We start from the raw sequence: 19614 nt of genomic DNA, 5'->3' as shown, positions 1-19614 counted from the left end.
CTTAATCTGTGTTGTTTGTAACAACTGCGCAGTGTGCTATCAGTGTATTTTGTCTGCATCAGTTTTTAGTTGTGACATGCAGGATTTTTTTTTTTCTTTAGCCACAGCATGCGGTCTCTTTGAGAAGGAAATGGAATGGCAACCCACACCAGTAATCTTGCCTGGGAAATCTCATGGACAGAGTGGCCTTGTGGGCTACAGTCCATGGGGTCACAAAGAGTTGGACACGATTTAGCAACTAAACAACAACAAATATTGGCTCTTACCTATGGCATGCAGGATCTTAGGGCATATGGGTTCTAGTTCCCTGACCAGGGATCGAACCTGGGGTCCCCTGCATTGGGAGTGTGGAGTCTTAACCACTGTACCACCAGGAAAGTCCTCTATCAAATTTTTTAAATACCATGTTTTAATTAACTGTTTAATTTTTTGGCATTTGGATTGTTGCTATTTACTTTTATGACATGGTGATAAACTTCAGGAATAAAACTTTGATCTCATTTTTAAGTGTGACTTAAAAAATAAAAAATAAAAACGTGTCCTCGAATGAAATTATAAGGACCAAAAGGGAGAATATTTTTTGGAATTTTTATGATGCGACCACATTTTCCATTAAGGGGTTCCATTCCAAATGTTCATTTCTTGAAAACAAGTGTACTTGGCTTCCACGGAGATTCCCGTGGCAGCTGAGACGAGACCCTGCCCGCAGGGTCTTCGTAAATGACCTGTGCTTCTGGCAGCTTTCATCACACTGGTATTCAGTACTGTTGTTAGCCTTCATTATCATTAGCGCTAGTAGTAGTACTAGTGGTATTGTCAGCAGTAAATTATCAAATGGCACTAGGGTGTGTGGCTCGCTGATGTGCCACCATTGAGGGACACTTGTCATTCCTTTGTTCATTCTTGGATGTTCTCAGTTGCTCAGTCATGTCTGACTCTTTGGGACCCCATGGACTGTAGCCCGCCAGGCTCCTCTGTCCATGGGATTCTCCAGGCAAGAACCCTGGAGTGGTTGCCATTTCCTCCTCCACGGGATCTGCCTGACCCAGGGATTGAACCAGCCTCTCCCGCACTGGCAGGCAGGTTCTTTACCACTAAGCCACCTGTCAATCCTGGATAGCGTGTGAGGATTTCCGTATAGCACTCCGTGGGTCACCCTTCTGTGTGTACATCCTGTCTTGCTACCCAGTGCAGAATGGCATATAGACCATGACCAAGTCCTTCCTGTGTCTTTATCTGAGAGTAAAAAGAATGGAGTAACAATAACCTGCTAAAACCAATACAATATTGTAAATTAATTAACCTCCAATGAAAATAAATAAATTTATATAAAATAAAGAAGTCCATCTGAAAAATAAAAAATAGATAAGTGTACGCCTTAATGATACCATTAAGTAATCATTTTTAATGGCACAGAAATGGAATAAGACTGTAAGAAATATATCTATCCAGGAACAATTAGACATTGGTTGCAAAAATATATACAGTATGGTTCCATTTTTGAAACTTTTATTTCTTCTTTTGTGAATACTGTTTTCTCCAGTGAGCCTATATAATTTCTATAATAACAGAAATCTTATTTTAATGTATTTGCATGGGGTAGTTATTTCAAAAACATTACTCTCCTTCTCCCTTGATTCAGATACATTTTCTTCCAAAAGAACTTCATAAGCCAAACTGTAAATTACATGAACAAATCTTTAAGAAAATATTCATTCATTTACTCAACAATTTTTATCGGAAACTTTTTATGTACCACGCACTATTTATAATGCTTGTGCAATAATTTAAATGTAGTGATTTTTTTCTTTTTTTTGCTTTCTCCTACTCTTTCTCTTCACTTCCCTGTCTAGTCTGAAGTTTCCTGGATCCCCAACAAACACTACTCTGGGATTTATGGTCTGATGAAGCTTGTCCTCACCAAGACTCTTCCTGCCAACCTGGAGAGGGTCATCGTCCTTGACACAGACATCACCTTTGCAACAGACATTGCTGAGCTCTGGGCTGTGTTCCACAAGTTCAAAGGTAATTGTAGCTCTTTCATTTTTTCCTGATATCTGAAGGTGTCGACTGACATAACAAGAATAGCAATTGTATTTTTTTTTTTTTAATGTGAGGGCAACTCTTAAGGAGGCCATGCTAATGAAATAGACAAGGAACTATAAACAGAGGTGAGCGTCAGTTCTGCTCTCAGTTAATGCTTGTTAGAGGGAAACAGGGATTGGCTTGTATGTCTTTAATAATTGAAGAGGTAAGATCTGTGTTCATAGGAAGAACCCAACTGAGGGTTGTTGAATTGCTTTGTAAGAGACAGACATCAAATGTGTGTATTTTGTGGGCCCGTAATTGAGTGTTGGCTTCCTTGTGTGGAGACATGCATTTATCGGTTTTCCCTTTTTATCAAATGATACTTTGATTGCTGAGAAAGCCTGTGAGATGGTGGTGATGGTATTCATTATAGAGTGTTTGAAAATGTTCTTATGACTTTTTCTTTCATTAAAAAGTTGATGGTTTATCATTTTAAAGAAGTATGTAAGTTCGGCTTTCTAAGAGGTTCTTTCTAGTCAGTTTCTTCTTAGTTTTTATTGTTAACTCTTGTCACTGCCCCAAGGTATGTGTGAGTATCAGGTGGGAAACTGTGAGGACAGTCAGTGTTTATAACTGGTGTGGATTCATGAGAAAGTGGCAGGCACAAACCCTACTACTATTTTATTTTTTAATATAAATTTATTTATTTTAATTGGAGGTTAATTACTTTACAACATTGTATTGGTTTTGCCATACATCAACATGAATCCACCACAGGTATACATGTGTTCCCCATCCTGAACCCCCCTCCCTCCTCCCTCCCCACGCCATCCCTCTGGGTCATCTCAGTCCATTTTAATACCCCTCTCCCAGGTGTTATCTTTTAAATTATGTTATTAGTTTTATATTCTCAATATTAAACAAATACATTGAGAGATAAACCTAGCAGTGAGTGTTTTTTTTTTTTTTTTCTGACTTCTGCACGCTGGCTTCTGTGTTTAAAATCCCTCCTGCCTCTTCTCTATAGCTCTTTATCCTCTGAAGGTGAAATATTGCTTAGTGATTTTAAATCACAGCATTCTCAAGATTCACAGGCTATTCCAGTTGGTTTCTGTTTCCATTCACTGACAGAAGAGTAAATTCTTCACCCACTGCAGTCTCTGCCTGCTTCCTTCTGGGAGCCTCCCAGCTTTGGGATAATTGACAAAAGTCCTCAGCACACCATGGGGGCAAAACACTCTGAGCCTTGGACTCTTTTCCTTGTCAGGATCAAAACTTCCCTTATTTGTGTCAATAATGACACTAATAGACTCTGTTGAAAGAGAGTGTGTCTCAGCTTTCTGAGCTCTTCATAGAATGTTTGGATCTGTCGTGTCAGTTCACAAATAAAGGGACAGAAGCTTGGCGGGATGCAAGGTTCCACTTGGAGCTGAGACCACAGTGCGTGTGTGTATTGCCTTCCCTGTGCCCCATCACATCTATTTGTTTTTATTTTTTCCTGATTACGCTGCACTCATTAGGGCCATTTTTTCCTATAGTTACGTGGCTTTTTATTCCTATTTTAGTGCTGACCTTCAGTATTCAGTGATGTATTTATTCAGCAGGCATTTGTTGCATCCCCACCAGGGGTCACCAGCTGTAAGGAGTCATCCACTGGGCCCTGGACGTATGATGAGAACTGAAGGGGAGGGAGAGTTACCACCTCCCATGGAGGGAGGGACCTCCACCTCCAGCTGGGACCATGTCACTGCAGAGGTGATGATCATGTCCGTCTTGCAGGATGAGAGTAGCGATTGTGTGTGGTGGACACTCACATTCCCCTTTGGGAGGAAAGGCTCATTCCTCCAGCTGCAGAAAGACTGCCTGCAGGTGGGCTCTGCTCTCAGCCCTCTTTGGGGAATGGTCTCAGGTGAAGAGAATCACCTTGCCCAGGGCCATGCCCACACCATGGACTGAATGATGCATGTGAAATCTTGCAGGATCCACTGGCGTCTGCCTGGCCCAGTTTCTCCCTGTGCCCAGTCCTGCTGGTGCGCTGCCCCTTTCATAGATGCTGTCCTGAGAATTCTCCCTAAGTTAACCCCCGACGTGCTCACTCCCATTCCCGCATCTACTTCCTGAGAAACTCAGCCTACCGTATACATTCAGAGCTGCAAGTCTCTCCTGGATGAGCGTAACCCAGCAAGATCCCAGGGACAGGTGGTCCCTAAAGGTAACCTGTCGCTGGGAAATCACATCTATTCTGTCCCAGCAAGGACCTGCCACAGCACTGGTAGGGTTCTGTTGCCAGTCACAACCACAGTAATAATCCTAGTGTTAAGCCCGCCCACCCCCATATCCCTGTGGATGGGAAGGCATCCAAGGCTCTTGCTGCTCCCGGAGATGACCCAAGGATGTGGATTTGGAGGGCTCAGAGACTCAAGGCAGCTCCTGGGGCAGAGCAGAGTATATGGGCCAAGGTCAGGGCCGGGGAAGTTTGACTGCAAGGAGTTCAGTTAATGGGCTTTATTTTATTTGCTCATCCTCCCATTGGTTCATTTTGAGCATTAGTCAGGCCCCCACAGTGCAGAGGAATATATTAGATGCTGTTGTTAGAACAGGGCACCTGCCTTCAAGGAAGGAATACTGTGTCTGTGTCTACCTGTCATCAGCAAAGGAGTATAACAAGCGTCTGAGGTTTTCCCATGCCCACCCTAACTTTTCTGGGAAAAGAAAGAAATGAAAAGAAAGTAAGCTCTTCTCTTTTCTGTATGACACCCTTTAGTATAGGGTCGTGTGTGTGTGTGATTATTTTTTCTAAACCGAATGATTAGAAGCCAGGTCACGGAATAGGAAGGAAGTCCCTTAGGACAGACCAATAAATGTGGAACACTCTGATGCAGGAGGGAAGGTTCCGCTCTCATAAAGGTAATCGCAGTTGATATCTTTCACTGTAAACCTTTGGAGTAACATTGATGCCACTTGGCGTTGCTGGGCTTTCTCTGGTCTGGAACACCTCGTTTATCTGGGCTTCAGTGACTAGTGTTCAGTCTCATATAGACTTGACTCCTGAAGGATGCTGTGAAATCCCCCTTACCTAAACTCATTACATGGAGAACCTGGTAAAGAGCTCTATAGTGAGGACTTGGACCAGCCTCAGTCTCCGCCGTGGTCATCGCCTATGTGGCATTTGCCTGGCTCTGCATCCTGATCAAGTCTACTCCATCTGGCATGGGGGCAGAATCAAAGGCATAAGGAAGTGTGATTTTCCCCAGATTTGAGAAATAAAACCTCCATCTGCAGAATACTGGCCCAGCTTGTGAAGTTCCAGGACACCCTCTTTAGAGTAGCTGTGAGCCCTAGGAAGCCTCTGCATGTATTCATCCTGGTCCAGTAGAATAAGCCAGAAATGGAGCCCCTCTGGAGACCCTGTGACCACAGGCAGGCTGCTTGACTCCTGGGCCTCAGTGAGCCAAGAACCATGCCAGCAGGGCCCTTGCAGGAAATGCACAGATAGTTTGCACTATTCTTCCCGTGTTCCGTGTTCTCTGAGGACTCCTGCCAGCAGCTGTGGGGTAACAGCAGATATCATTAATGGGTGTCTGCTCCATTACCTTGCAGCTTTGCCCACAAAGCCATGGGGCAGCTTGAAGTGTACAATAATGTAAAAAGGCCAAATATGAAGAACTTTGGAAGTATTGTTTTTGACAAGACATTTAAGAACTTCTGTGGTTTTAATCACTTGCCTTGAAGGGGTTTTTGGGCCCTCTCGCCCTTTGTGTGGGACCTTCTCGCATCCCTTCCTCCCTGCTTCCCTACTTCTCCAGCCCCACCTTCCACATCTATTCAGTCACTCATTCATTAATTCATTATCTTTTGAGCCCTTGGACCTGTCCTTGGCCCTGGGGATAAAATAGTAAGTCACACAGACCCAGACCTGCCCCCATGTTGCTAATTCCTATTTTTTCTGTGTCGGGAGCCAGACTATCTTATTTCCGCCTCAGAAGTCTGTAAGTGTCTTGCCTGAGATCCTCCAGCCTGTGCGAGGCAGTGGTGGAGCCTGGATGGAAGCCAGGCCGACCCCAGGCTGACCTCAGAGCCTACTAGATGTTTAACCACTAGATTCTAGATCCAACTGAACTCACAGTTGCATTAAAGTGTGGAAAGTACCTTGAAAGGCGGAATTCACAGTGAAGTAGAATCACACATGAGGGGAAGCAGCCTTGGCCAAGGGGCTTCCCTGATGGCTCAAACGGTAAAGAATCTGCCTGCAATGCGAGAGACCTAGGTTCGATCCCTGGGTCAGGAAGGGCCGCTGGAGAAGGGAATGGCAACCCACTCCAGTAACTCTTGCCTGGAGAATTCCATGGACAGAGGAGCCTGGTGGGCTACAGTCCACAGGGTCACAAAGAGTCAGACACGACTGAGCGACTAGGCAGCAGCAGCAGTCCCAGCCAGGGAGGCTTGTGAAGGGAAGAAGCAATGGCAACATTAGCCTGATGGCCCCGCTTAGAAGGGATGCAGTGTCCAGAGGCCACAGGTCCAGAGAGAGAGCCGTGCAGACACTGAAACTGCAGTCTGTTCCTCAAACAGACCAGGCGGGCCCTGCCTTTAAGGTTTTGCTCAAAGCTCAGCTTCTCTCAAGATTTGCACCAACTGGCCCCTTTAATCCTGCAACCTGGGATACCATCCCATCCCTCTCACGCTGTTCTTTCCTGTTTTTTGTTTTGTTTTTTTTTTTTTTTTTACTGCATCCATCATCTTCTAATCTAGTCCATAATTGCTTATTAAGATTGCTCTGCTCCACCCAGGCAGCCGCACAGACCCCCAGATACCAGGGACCTGGCTGGCTTTACCTGATTATCGTGTGTCTTTCCTGCTAATACATACATACCTTGAGGGCAGGGGTCTCTGTCTTCTTCCTGACGCTTTCCCAGCACCTAGAACAATACCTGGCAGGTGCTCCTTAAATAAGTGAACAGATAAAATATGTGATTCCAGGTTTGCAGAGTAGGAAATAAGGCAAGAGAACCACGAAATGTTTTAGTCAATTGCAACTTTGGGTTTTATCTAAAGGCAACTGAAAACCAGTTGAGAGTTTTAGGTACAGAAAAGGATTTTCAGATTTGAAGAGGCTCCTTTGGCTACAGCATGGGGTGGTTCTATAAGATGAAGCAGGAAACCAGTGCCTTGAAAGAAAGTTTTGGCAGCAGGTGGGAGGTTGTCTACTGCTGTGGTCCAAGCAAGATATGACAGTGGCCGTACAGCAGGATGTTGCCCTTGGGGGCAGCAAGTGATGTCGAAGAGAGACGAAGGCGGGAGTGGAGTGGATGGCCCCAGGTGACGAGTTCCATGTTGGGCGTGTGCACATGGAATGAATAGGTCTGGATCTTACGAAAGAGTCTGGGCTGGAGGTATCTTTAGGTGATTCATTTTTGGAATGAAAACAAAACTGTTTTATGAAAATGTTCCTGTTGGGCTATGACTGTTTCCTTTTCCAATTTCCAGGTATAGAATCCAGGGGTATGATGCTGTGGTTCCCAGCCCTGAAGGGAGGATGGCTGGCTGGATCTGCTGTTTATCCAGTGGGGGGTTCATTGGGTGATGGCAGGTGGGGGTCAGCACATCTAAAGGCTGGGCGAGGTGTGATTGGCAGGCTGTGATTAGCAAGGACGGGGATCAGGCTTCTCGGGAGAAAGGGTCATGGAGGGTACCCTGATTGTGTCAGGAGACCCTGACGGTGCAGCTCACACCCAGTGAGTGATGTCAGTTCCTGCCTCTAGTTACCACTGTGTCACCAAGCCAGCCACATCCTGATTGCCCTGTCTGCGTGGCTCATGGGATGGGACAGGACAGCCACACCTATGCTCCCCAGGGGCCCCCGATGGGGCGACCAGACCTCTGTCCGCTGTGTGAATTTCCCTCAAGCGCAGGGATGCAGGCTCTCTGTGAAGTGAGCTAGAGAGACACTATGAGTCTCCTAGGGAAGAGAAGGAAAGAGAAGTTTCCAGAGTGCTGTGAGATATTTCTTCCACCTCGTCCTCGTCCAGCTCAAGGGTCCACTCCCGGAGTCATCGGACATAGACGTCCAGGGCCTTTTCTAAGGCTGCCTCCCATCCATCTGCTCACCATCTTTCTAACCTTGGCACTACTCATGTGTCTGGACCTCTGTTTCTTACTGGCAGAGTGGGGATGATGACGTGGTGAGGGTGATGTGAAATGAGACATAGAAAGGTCTCAGAACGGGTCCTGATGCAGTGGAATGACCAGCAGTGTTGTGGCTGCTGTTTCGAACATATGAGAGGCATTTTGCTGCCATCACAGTAAGACAGCTGTCCGTCTCCCTGAAAGAGCCAGGATGGGAAGCTCTCCTCCTTGGAGGAGATGGCATTAGCCCTCTATGAGCAAGAAAGTTTCCCCAGAAATTCTCAGTCAAGATGAGGATGGCGAGGGCCGGGGGAGGGTACAATTATACAGTGGAATATTGCTTAGCCATTACAAAGAAGGAAATAATGCCATGTGCAGCAACATGGATAGACCTAGAGATGGTCATCCTGAGCGAAATAAGTCAGAGAAGGAGAAAGGAAGCCAGAGAAGGAATGTCAAAAAAAGTTTGGCATCCCTTATATGCGAGATCTAAAATGAAATGATACCCTAGAACTCACGAAACAGGAAAGCACAGGCTTGGAGAATAAACTTCTGGATGCCTGCACTTACTGCTATGTTTAAAATGGATAACCAGCAAGGATATACTGTAGAGCACAGGGAGCTCCGTTCAGTGTTATGTGACAGCCTGGCTAAGAGGGGAGTTTGGGAGAGGATGGATACGTGTATATGTATGGCTGAATCCCTTTGCTCTTCACCTGAAACTATCACAACATTGTTAATCGGCTATATCGCAATACAAAATAAAGAGTAAAAAGCTAAATGATAAAAAAAAATTTTTTTTAGTGAGGCTGGGGGCTTGGGAGGAGGGTCATATAAGAAGAGTCAGGATTTTGTCCTGATGGGAGTCACCAACTGTGTCTCAGTGGGTAGAGCAGAGACCGTGGAGTGTGAGGTTCTAGGACCTGAGTGGAGGCCTGGCTCTCCCCTGTAATTTACACTTCAGTTCTAATAGGAATAATATTTCAGAAGCAAAATATGTAACTCACCTAGTCCTTTGCAGAGATCTGTTAAATTATCTCAGTTTTTGATGCAGATTTTTTCACATTTTGCAGTTTCTGAAACTGAGATGTGACTTAACAAAGCCCCTTGACTGCTGATCTTTTTCTCCTAGAAAATGTGTTGCTATTCTAAGTGTCCCCTTAGAATCTAGAGCTGAAGATTGGAGACTGATCACCTCCTCTTGGCAGAGAACTCAAATTCTGGTTCTGGTCTGGTCTGATTTCTGGTAGGGCCGAGTTCCAGTCCTCCCTTCTCTGGAGGCCCAGGGAAAAGTCCCATAACGCCTGGGTATCTGTAGGTGGCAGGAGACCTCTGTAAGGCTACCCCTTTCGCTCCCGCCTCCTCCCCCTTCTTCTTTCAACCTGGCTTCCTTTCCTCCCTTGAAATCTTTGTTGTTAGTACTTGCATCTGAAGTTCTGTGTCTCTGTAGAATGTTTTCTGACAGACTGTATTCTTGTATTTAAGGGCTTCCCTGGTGGTGCAGAGGTTAAAGCGTCTGCCTGCAATGTGGGAGACCTGGGTTCGATCCCTGGGTCAGGAAGATCACCTGGAGAAGGAAATGGCAACCCACTCCAGTATTCTTGCCTGGAGAATCCCATGGACAGAGGAGCTTGGTGGGCTACAGTCCATGGGTCGCAAAGAGTTGGACATGACTGAGCGACTTCACTTTCACTTTCACTTTAGAATCTAGAAAATATGCCACTATCATTTTTATCAGTATTGTTTCTCTAGGTTTTCCTTTTATCTTAGGGTGCTGGAGGGAAAATGGAGGGGGGGTTGAGTTCTGGGCTAAAAAAGGAAGAACTGAATTGGGAGGCTGATTAGAATCAGTGAGAGAGAAAGATCTTAGGGTCTCAGATCTTAGGGTCCCCTGAGGACCTTTTATTATGTGACCACAGGGTCCTGGAACCGTGTGCTGTTGCCATTTTTGGTAAATACCTTGCTTGAGTCTCACAGTTAGAATGGTTACCACCTCCTGTCAGGCCCATAGGACTTTTTTAAAATTTCAGGGAGAGATAATGATACGTTTAAAGGTTAAAACTATAGGGAGTTCCTCTGCCCAAAGGTATTTTCTTGCTCATTCAGATACTCGATAAATGTTTACTGAACACCTACTTGGTCCTGGATGCACAAGTTATACAATCTAAGGCCTGATGCAGTAGAAATTCACGTGACTAATTCATCCTCATTTGAAAAATATCAGACACTTCCGGGGAACATTTTGGGGTTACCTGCCATTCATGTGAATTACTCACTTAGGTTGCTTTTCTAATATTTTTCTGATATCAGCTGCCTTGAGTGAAGGAAATTGTGATCGTGAATGTAGCCCCTGTGGGTGCCTGGATGCATGGGCTGTCCTAGGTCATTCTGGAGGAATTAGGAGATGAGAGGGTGGGGCAGGATCAAATAAAGGTGCTAAAGACTCAGTGGGGATGACTGTGAGAGACAGATGCAGACCAAGTAGCAGGAAGAGGCAAGAAACAAATACTTACTGAATCAGCTTGTGAAGGGACTTCCCTGGCAGTCCAGTGGTTAGGACTTCACCTTCCAACACAGAGTGCCGGTTTGATCCCTAGTCAGGGAGCTCAGGTCCCACATGCCTCATAGCCAAATAATCCAAACATGGAACAGAAGCAATACTATAACAAGTTCAATAGACTTTAGAAGTGGTCTACATCAAACAAAAAAACTTAGAAAAAATAAATTTACGGAGTTAGAGACAAAGCCCATCTTGAGAATCACATGCTCAGGAAAGAAGGCTTTTTGTTCTTCTTGTTCTATAAGTATCTGGGCCAAAGGGGTCTTCCCTGAGGGTTAGCTCCGTTCCAAGTCTATATTAGTGAAATACCAAATCGGATTAACAGGCATATGCTGGTCAAGCAGCTAATGGTTGTTTGCAGCTGTGTTCTCTGAGCAGTAATTCTGAATTGCAGGGTGGAGGCTTTCAGTATCAGAATTAATTACCTGTTGTGTCTTTGCAAACTGTGCAACTCCAAGGCCCCTCCCGTCTCCTGCCAGCGGTGTGGACAGCACCAGTGCTTTGACTACCATTGCTTTCATGCATTCAGAGAAGGCGATGGCACCCCACTCCAGTACTCTTGCCTGGAAAATTCCATGGACGGAGGAGCCTGGTGGGCTGCAGTCCATGGGGTCGCGAAGAGTCGGACACGACTGAGCAACTTCACTTTCACTTTTCACTTTCATGCATTGGAGAAGGAAATGGCAACCCACTCCAGTGTTCTTGCCTGGAGAATCCGAGTGACAGGGGAGCCTGGTGGGCTGCCGTCTGTGGGGTCGCACAGAGTCGGACACGACTGAAGCGACATAGCAGCAGCAGCTTTCACGCAAGGTTTCGCTACCTCAGTGCTCTTGACGTTTGGGGTTGGGTAACATCATTATCGGGGGCTGTCCTGTCATCCCTAGCCTCTACTCACTAGATGCCAGTTGCACCCCCTTCCCCAGATGTGACAAGCAAACATATCTGCAGGCATCTGCAAGTGTCCCCTGAAGGACAGTATTTCTCTGTTATGAACCACTTCCTTAGTGGTTCCATTACTGATTTTAAAAAAAGGTATAGGATGTCCAGTGCTGGTGGTGCTGCTTTACGTGGTGGATAATGGCCAGTGCCAAAGAAGAAATGAAATCTGAACTTTCTGCCGCTTGTTCATCAGTTCATATCTTGAACACCCCCTTAGCACGTGCCTTTAATGAATAACTTTTGGAATCAACCCTATGCTCAAGCTTCTACTGTGTGCACTTCAGACTTTCTGTCCCCCTTTTTTATGCTCAACACTAGCTTCCAAGATGCTTGATCTGTGAATTTTTTCCTCTCTTAGGGCTACAGATAGTTGAATAGCCACTGGTGAATTTCCTCCTTCAGAAGATGAATTTATTGTTGTAAGCAGCTAAGTCATATCTGACTCTTTGTGACCCCATGAACTGCAGTACACCAGGCTCCTCTGTCCTCCACTGCCTCCCAGAGTTTGCTCAAATTCATGTCCATTGAATCAGTGATGCTATCCAACCATCTTGTCCTCTGCTGCCCCCTTCTCCTTCTGCTTTCAAACCTTCCTAGCATCAGGGTCTTTTCCAATGAGTTGGCTCTATGAATCAGGTGACCGAAGTACTGGAGCTTCAGCCTCAGTTCTTCCAATGAATATTCAGGATTGATTTCCTCTAGGATTGACTGATTTGGTCTCCTTGCTGTCCAAGAGACTCTCAAGCGTCTTCGCCAGCCCCACAGTTCAAAAGCATCAGTTCTTTAGTGCTCAGCCTTCTTTATAATGCCTTCATTCCCTTGTACCTGGAAGGAAACTCGATACCAAGGGAAGGCATGATTGAATTGACCTGACTCAGATGCATTCTTAGCCATAAATTTGGGTAGGACCCTCTGGAGTTGATGACGTTTCCCTCGGAATCAGAAGACCCAACAGGCTGCTCATCTCCATACTTGTGAAGAGAGGAAATCATGTCATTCTGTGACTATCGCAAGGACACTTTTTTTTCTCCTAAACACGTACACATAGATTATTAGCAGCATCTAATATATGACAAGGACGGACGTGGCCTGTCAGGGAAGACAAATGGCTGTTCTCTTCTCTGTGCGGTGCACTGGGCTTGCGCATCTGGAGAGTGCAGTGGGCAGAGTTGTGTGTGCTGATTCCTTATTGAGATGGATGGAGGGGCTGTTGAAGGGAACACTGTCAGCCAGCATAGGACGGAGTGAAATCACCAGCTTCCCGAGAAGCAGAAGGATATTTTTTTCATTATCCACCATCTCTGTTTGACCAGGAAGCTTGGGTTTCTGTTTTCTTGTTTGCCTTTTGATGGGTCTCAGGACAGAGAAGGTGTTGCAATTTGAGGCTTCTCTTCTTTACAGCTTAGATATGAAAAGATCATATCCCATGATGGCAAAAATGCTTAAAAGATTAAAAAAGGATTTCCCAAATCTACCCAATAATCCATTTTCTGGGGCAGGGAGGAAAATAGTGTGATACTAGAATATTTAAAAAAAAAAAAAAAGAGGCATCCTTTGAAGGATTTTTGGGTGGAATTGAGAAAGAAGGAAGGAAGGAGAAGGTTGGTTAGCAGAGATGGAACTTGCTTCTTTCTTATTTAAGTGAACTTTTAAAATTTTGGGAACAGTTTATTATTTACAGAAAAACGATGAAATTTTTCTGTACAGAGTCCCCATATGCCTTGCACCCAGCCTCCCTCATTAATATCTTGAATGGGTTTGGTACATTTGGGGGACACCTTGCTTTGATGAGATGCCTGATACAGTGCAGATTCTGCATGCACCTGGATGTCCCATATGCATTAGCTCCTTTCATCCTCACAGCAGTCCTGACAGATGGCTGGTCCAATCTGTGTCTTACAAGAAGGAGAACTAACGCTTAAAGAAGGCAAACAACACACTCAAATCATCTACCTGGCAAGTGGGAGAGCCGCAGCCTCAGCCCCCAGCCTGTCTTTCTTCATTGGTACATTTAGTCCATAGGTTTTTAAGCAATGCTCCTTGTCCTTCTCAAAGTCAGTACTGAGCTGTAAGGATGGGTAAGACGATGCACCAGCCTTCATGAAGGTGAACTCTAGTTGAGAGTTCAGAAGGGCAAATAAATACCAAGAAGGGGTTATAGTGAGAGCTACGGGCATGTACCAAGCACAATGCTGCCATCATGGGAGGAGAGATTAACTCTGGGAGCTGGGAAAGTCATCACTCAGAACACAAGAAAAAATGGGTCTTGTGGGTTGGCTGGAGATCTCCACATGGGAAAGTGGGACCAAGGAGAACAAAATGGACCAAAATCATGACGTGAAACAGGATGGCATGTCGCCTGAACTTCAGGGCATTCCTACTGCTGGAATTCTTTTTGTGCAAAGAATTGAGTATGGGCAGATGGATTGGGAACCTGATGGAAGATTGCCAGGTAGGTGGGAGCAAGATAACGGAAGGTGTGATGTGGCGTGCCACACCAGGGAATTTGGGTTTTTCTAAGAGATGGTGAAAATCCATTGACAATCTCTAAGGCGAAGAGTGACCTAATCAGGCCTTCCCCTCAGGACAGAAAGGTAACTGGGCTACAGTGGGTGGGATGGGCTGGATGTGCAAAACCAAAAGCAGAGTCCAGTCAGTTGGCCGTGTCAGTAATCCAAGAAACCAATGATCATTGTCTGAGCTAAGGTGGGGGTAAGATGGAACAACATAATCATTTAAAGATGGGTGTCCCAGTAAGATGTGGTGCACGAGAGAAAAGATTCATCTCTAGTTTCCCAGTTTAGACGATTAGGTGGGAAACAGAAGAGGAAGCATATATTTAGGGTAAGAAAGTAAGTTCAGCTCTCTTGGCTCTGTGATTTTGTGCTGTTGCTGCTGGCGGTTAATGTTTATATAACAAATGCTTCCTCATAATGCACCCCATTTGTGCCCCACTGTGATAGAAGTTCTGTCTTAGCTGCTCAGCATCCATGCCCCGCTTCCACCAGCATCAGCAGGATGTCTCTCCTTGTCGTGATTGGTTTTCAGTGTGTGTAAGGGTTGGTGATCCAGTCCCTGGTTGCAGGGATAAGGGCATGACCCTGTCTGCCTAGCAGTGGGACTACAGTCGTCTCTCAGGCTCTGGTGGCTGGTCCACAGTGGTGGTATGCCTGAAGCTGAATCCATCACAACTAATGAGGATAAGCCAAAACTTTTATTGGAACTTCTGGGAGAGATTTTCTACTACAGTTGCTGTTACTATGAAAAGATAAGACCGGAACTTTTGTTGGTCATTTTGCCACTGTGTCAGGGGTCCGAGAACCACCCCTAGATTCAGTGTTCTGTTAGGAGGAGTCAACATGAGTGGAATTCATGGCTGTGACTTATTACAGGAAAGGATATAAAGTAAAATCAGCAAAGGACAAGGGTGCATGGGTGAAGTCTAGGGGAAACAAGGCTGAGGCTTCCAGAATCTTCTCCCAATGGAGTCACATGGGACACACTTGATTCTTCTGGCAGTGTGTGAAATGCTGTCCACCAGAGCAGCTCATTAGAAACTCAGCACCCAAGACCTTTATTCGGGGCTGGTCATGTAGGCATCCTCTCTTGTTGTTTAGTCGTTAAGTCTCTCTGACTCTCTCGTAGCCCACCTGGTTCCTCTGTCCGTGGGATTTCCTAGGCAAGAATACTGTAGAAGGTTGCCATTTCCTCCTCCGGGGGATCTTCCTGACCTAGGGATCAAACCCGTGTCTCCTGCATTGGCAAGCAGATTCTTTCCTACCGAGCTACCTGGGAAGCCCCAGGCATCCTCTTCTGCTGCTGCTGCTAAGTCGCTTCAGTCGTGTCCTACTCTGTCCAGCCCCATAGACGGCAGCCCACCAGGCTCCACCATCCCTGGGATTCTCCAGGCAAGAACACTGGAGTGGTTTGCCATTTCCTTTTCCAATGCATGAAAGTGAAAGTGAGGTCGCTCAGTCGTGTCTGACTCTTTGCAACCCCATGGACTCCAGGCTCCTCTGTCCATGGGATTTTCCAGGCAGGAGTAGTGGAGTGGGATGCCATTGCCTTCTAGCACATAGCAAAACCCAAGACTCCCAAAAGGAAAGCGGGTATTCATCATAAACTATAATGTTTGCATAAGCAATTTTAAACACATTGGGCCATTCTTACCAGGGAATAATATTAATAGGAACCTTCCTGGAACCCACATTCACACATGCCAGCCAAGGGCTGGCTTTGCAAGCAGGTCTTTCTAAGGATGGCCGCCTCAGGCTGGGTATGTAACCTCTTTCCTGCACAGCCACTGGGTCTGAGAGTGAAAGCAACTCGGATATCCTGAGAAGAGAGACAAATTCCATATTATGCTGTGTTGCACTCTCTAGTTCCAGCCATGCCGGGAGCAAAATATCTTTCTTTTTTTTAATTTCTTAAAGTCAGTTTAAATTTCTGTCACTTGCAGCCTTAAGGAGTACACTGGCTAATAGAACCCAATCTACATACAGTGTTCTTTTTTTATTCCCTTCCCACAAACCCCCATCACCATTTCCTGTCTTAGACAGACAGGGTCCTCCTCCATGACCATAACAGGTAATAGACATTTGAACATTTTTGATACCTGAAGAGATTTTTCTTTAGCATTTTAGAGCGCTGTTATGTCTTAGGTGGAGAAGGTAGATTTTGGAACCTACTGGCCCACAGATGTGGCCTAAATTGGAAGTTTAACATACCTGAATATCTCCTTGATCTTCCCTTTTGCAAATTGCTCCGCTCTGAGAAATTGCACGCTGCTCGTGGTAAGTAGTACCTGCAGCTTGGGCTCTGTCCTGGGCTTTCTTCCTTGTTTGGTCTAATTAATTGTGTCATCAGTCAAGCAGATGAGGTGTGTGCCTTCCTGGGACACCAATTACAAAATAAATCAGTGTTCGTCAAAGGGAAAAGGTGACGTGTTGAAAGATAAATTTTCTTTCCGGTCTTGTACAGAAACAGGAAACGAGGGAAGTTGTAGCGTGGCTTTGCTGGCATGCACACACAAAGAAACTAGGATTGAAAAGAATCTTAGAGATTGGGAACTAGTGCACTGCTTTTTGTTGCAAAGGCAAAGAAGACCTAGAAGGTCTTGCATTTGTGTGTAGAGTACTTAACTTGGATGTGGGTCTCTGTTCTACCGTCACTAGCCTCAGGCAAGTCTCTCTCCCTTTCTGATCCAAGGATATCATTCAATAAGTATTTGTTGAATGACCGGTGAAGAGATGAATGAGTCTGTAAAATAGGTTTGACTGGGATCTCAGTGCTCCTTTCAGGTCTGCGAATCTTATACAGATTCACACTGGCAGAAGCAGAGCCAGAACCATATAATGTGTGAGTACTTTTGATATCTTTCTTGCCCTCATGCTCTGCATTTATCTGTTGGCTCGGCCTTCAAGGTCTGTCCCAGTCTGAGCCTGGTTGATGCTAAAAAATTAGCTCCTATAGTCCCCCCTTATCTGCAAGTGGATGCCTGAAACTGGATAGGACCAAATGTTATATAGTCTGTGTCTTTTCCTACATTACTTTGGCAACAAAGGCCCATCTAGTCAAGGCTATGGTTTTTCCAGTAGTCATGTATGGATGTGAGCGTTGGACTATAAGGAAAGCTGAGTGCCAAAGAATTGATGCTTTTGAACTGTGGTGTTGGAGAAGACTCTTGAGAGTCCCTTGGACTGCAAGGAGATCCAGCCAGTCCATCTAACAGAGATCAGTCCTGGGTGTTCATTGGAAGGACTGATGATGAAGTTGAAACTCTTCATGTTTCATGAAAGATTGAGGAGGATTGGGAAAGGAGGAGAAGGGGATGACAGAGGATGAGATGGTTGGATGGCATCACCGACTCAATGGACATGAGTTTGGGTAAACTCTGGGAGTTGGTGATGGACAGGGAGGCCTGGTGTGCTGAAGTCCATGGGGTTGCAGAGTCGGACATTACTGAGCGACTGAACTGAAGTGATACGTACCTTGGACTGCAAAGAGATCAAACCAGTCAATCCTGAAGGAAATCAGTCCTGAATATTCACTGGAAGGACTGAAGCTGAAGCTCCAATACTTCAGCCACTTGATGCAAAGAACTGACTCACTGGAAAAGACCCTGATGCTGGGAAAAGTTGAAGGCAGGAGGAGAAGGGCATGAGATGGTTGGATGGCATCACGAACCCAATGGACGCGAGTATGAGCAAGTTCCGGGAGTTGCTGATGGACAGGGAAGCCTGGTGTGCTGCAGTCCATGGGGTCACAAAGAGTCAAACACAACTGAGTGACTGAACTGAACTGATATGTACCTACCTATGATAAAGTTTAATTTATAAGTTAGGCACAGTAAGAGAGTATCCACATTGTCAACATCCGTACTCTTGGCTTTGGGCCATTGTTAAGTAAAACAAGGGTTCCTTGAACATAAGCATCACAATACCTTGACATCCCATCTAATAACCAAGGCAGCTGTTAATACTAAATGACTCATGAGTGGGCTTGTTTTCAGTCGCAAATTGTATCTGACTCTGAAATCCCATGGACTGCAGCATACCAGACTTCTCTGTCCTTCAGTATCTCCTGGAGTGTATTCAAACTTGGGTCCATTAAGTCGATGATGTCATTCAACCATCTCATCCTCTTTATTCTCTTCTCCTCCTACCCTCAACCATTTCCAGCATCAGGGTCTTTTCCAATAAGTCTGCTCTTTGCATCAGGTAGCCAAAGTATTGGAGCTTCAGCGTCAGTCCTTCCAATGAAAGACATTAGAAATCAAATTCAGGGTTGATTTCCTTTAGGATTGATTGCGTTGATCTTCTTGCTGTCCAAGGGACTCTCAAGAGTCTTCTCCAGCACCACACACAGTGTGAAATCATCAATTCTTTGGCACTCAGCCTTCTTTTTGGTCCAATTCTCACATCCATACATGACTACTGGAAAAACCATAGCTTTGACTATCTGAACCTTTGTCAGCAAAGTAATGTCTCTGCTTTTTTAATACACTGTCTAGGTTTATCAGAGCTTTCTTTCCAAGGAGCAAGCATCTTTTAATTTCATGGCTGCAGCCACCATCCACAGTGATTTTGGAGCCCAAGAAAATAAAATCTGCCACTGTTTCCACTTTTTCCCCTTCTATTTGCCATGAAGTGATGGGACCAGATGCCATGATCTCAGTTTGTTTTGAATACTGAGTTTTAAGCCAACTTTTTTACTCTCCTCTTTCACCCTTTTCAGGAGGCTCTTTAGCTCCTCTTTGCTTTCTGCCATTAGTATCATCTGCATATCTGAGGTTGTTGGTATTTCTCCCAGCATCTTGATTCCAGTTTGTGATTCATCCAGCCCAGCGTTCTCCATGATGTACTCTGCATATAATTTAAATAAGCAGGATGACAATATACAGACTTGTCTTGAATGAGCAAAATTAGCTTTTCAGTTTCTGTGGCCCTTTGGGTTCTACAACATTCTTTTTTTTCCCTGTCTACTCCTGTGAAGTGGCAAACCACAGACAGCCTGGAGTCACCCTGGGGGCTTGCACCACCAAGTTCCTACACTGGCAAAAAAACACTATGTAAGGTAGAAACAGAGACACAGAGAGTACAGGGGAGTGATGAGGTCAGGCCCCAAACAGAGTTCCCAGAAAAGTTAGATCTCCCAAGAGTGAGTGGTGACATGTTGGCTCAGCCTCGTGAGAATCTCAGAACAGAAATCTGGGGCTTCCAAACCCATGCTAGAGTCTAGTCTCTATCTCTGGAGACAGTCTTGGAAGCCACTATGGTGGGAGGTGGAGTTTTGAATACTCCTGGAAGCTGTTCATAGCAGCATACAGTAGGTCCTCTTCCTCAATGCTTGTTTCCCTTAGGACTTTAGAGACCTCCCCCACCCTTTCCGCCATATATATATATATATAGAGAGAGAGAGAGAGAGAGAGTATATTTATTATATAATATATATTATATATA

At 45.3% G+C, this 19614-nt stretch overlaps 1 protein-coding gene across 2 annotated transcripts in view; it reads left to right on the top strand.

Annotated features, from left to right (window-relative positions):
* The window catches only part of LARGE1 (LARGE xylosyl- and glucuronyltransferase 1), a 609955-nt gene that overhangs the window by 351709 nt on the left and 238632 nt on the right, over positions 1–19614 (top strand). For both annotated transcript variants that reach the window (XM_018048226.1, XM_018048227.1), the window contains one exon: positions 1854–2025. In XM_018048226.1, coding sequence (XP_017903715.1) covers positions 1854–2025 — 172 coding nt within the window. The remainder of the gene's footprint in view (positions 1–1853; positions 2026–19614) is intronic.

The sequence above is a fragment of the Capra hircus genome, chromosome 5 (assembly GCF_001704415.2).
Source record: "Capra hircus breed San Clemente chromosome 5, ASM170441v1, whole genome shotgun sequence".
NCBI lineage: Eukaryota > Metazoa > Chordata > Mammalia > Artiodactyla > Bovidae > Capra > Capra hircus.
This window is presented reverse-complemented; position numbering and strand designations above follow the sequence as displayed.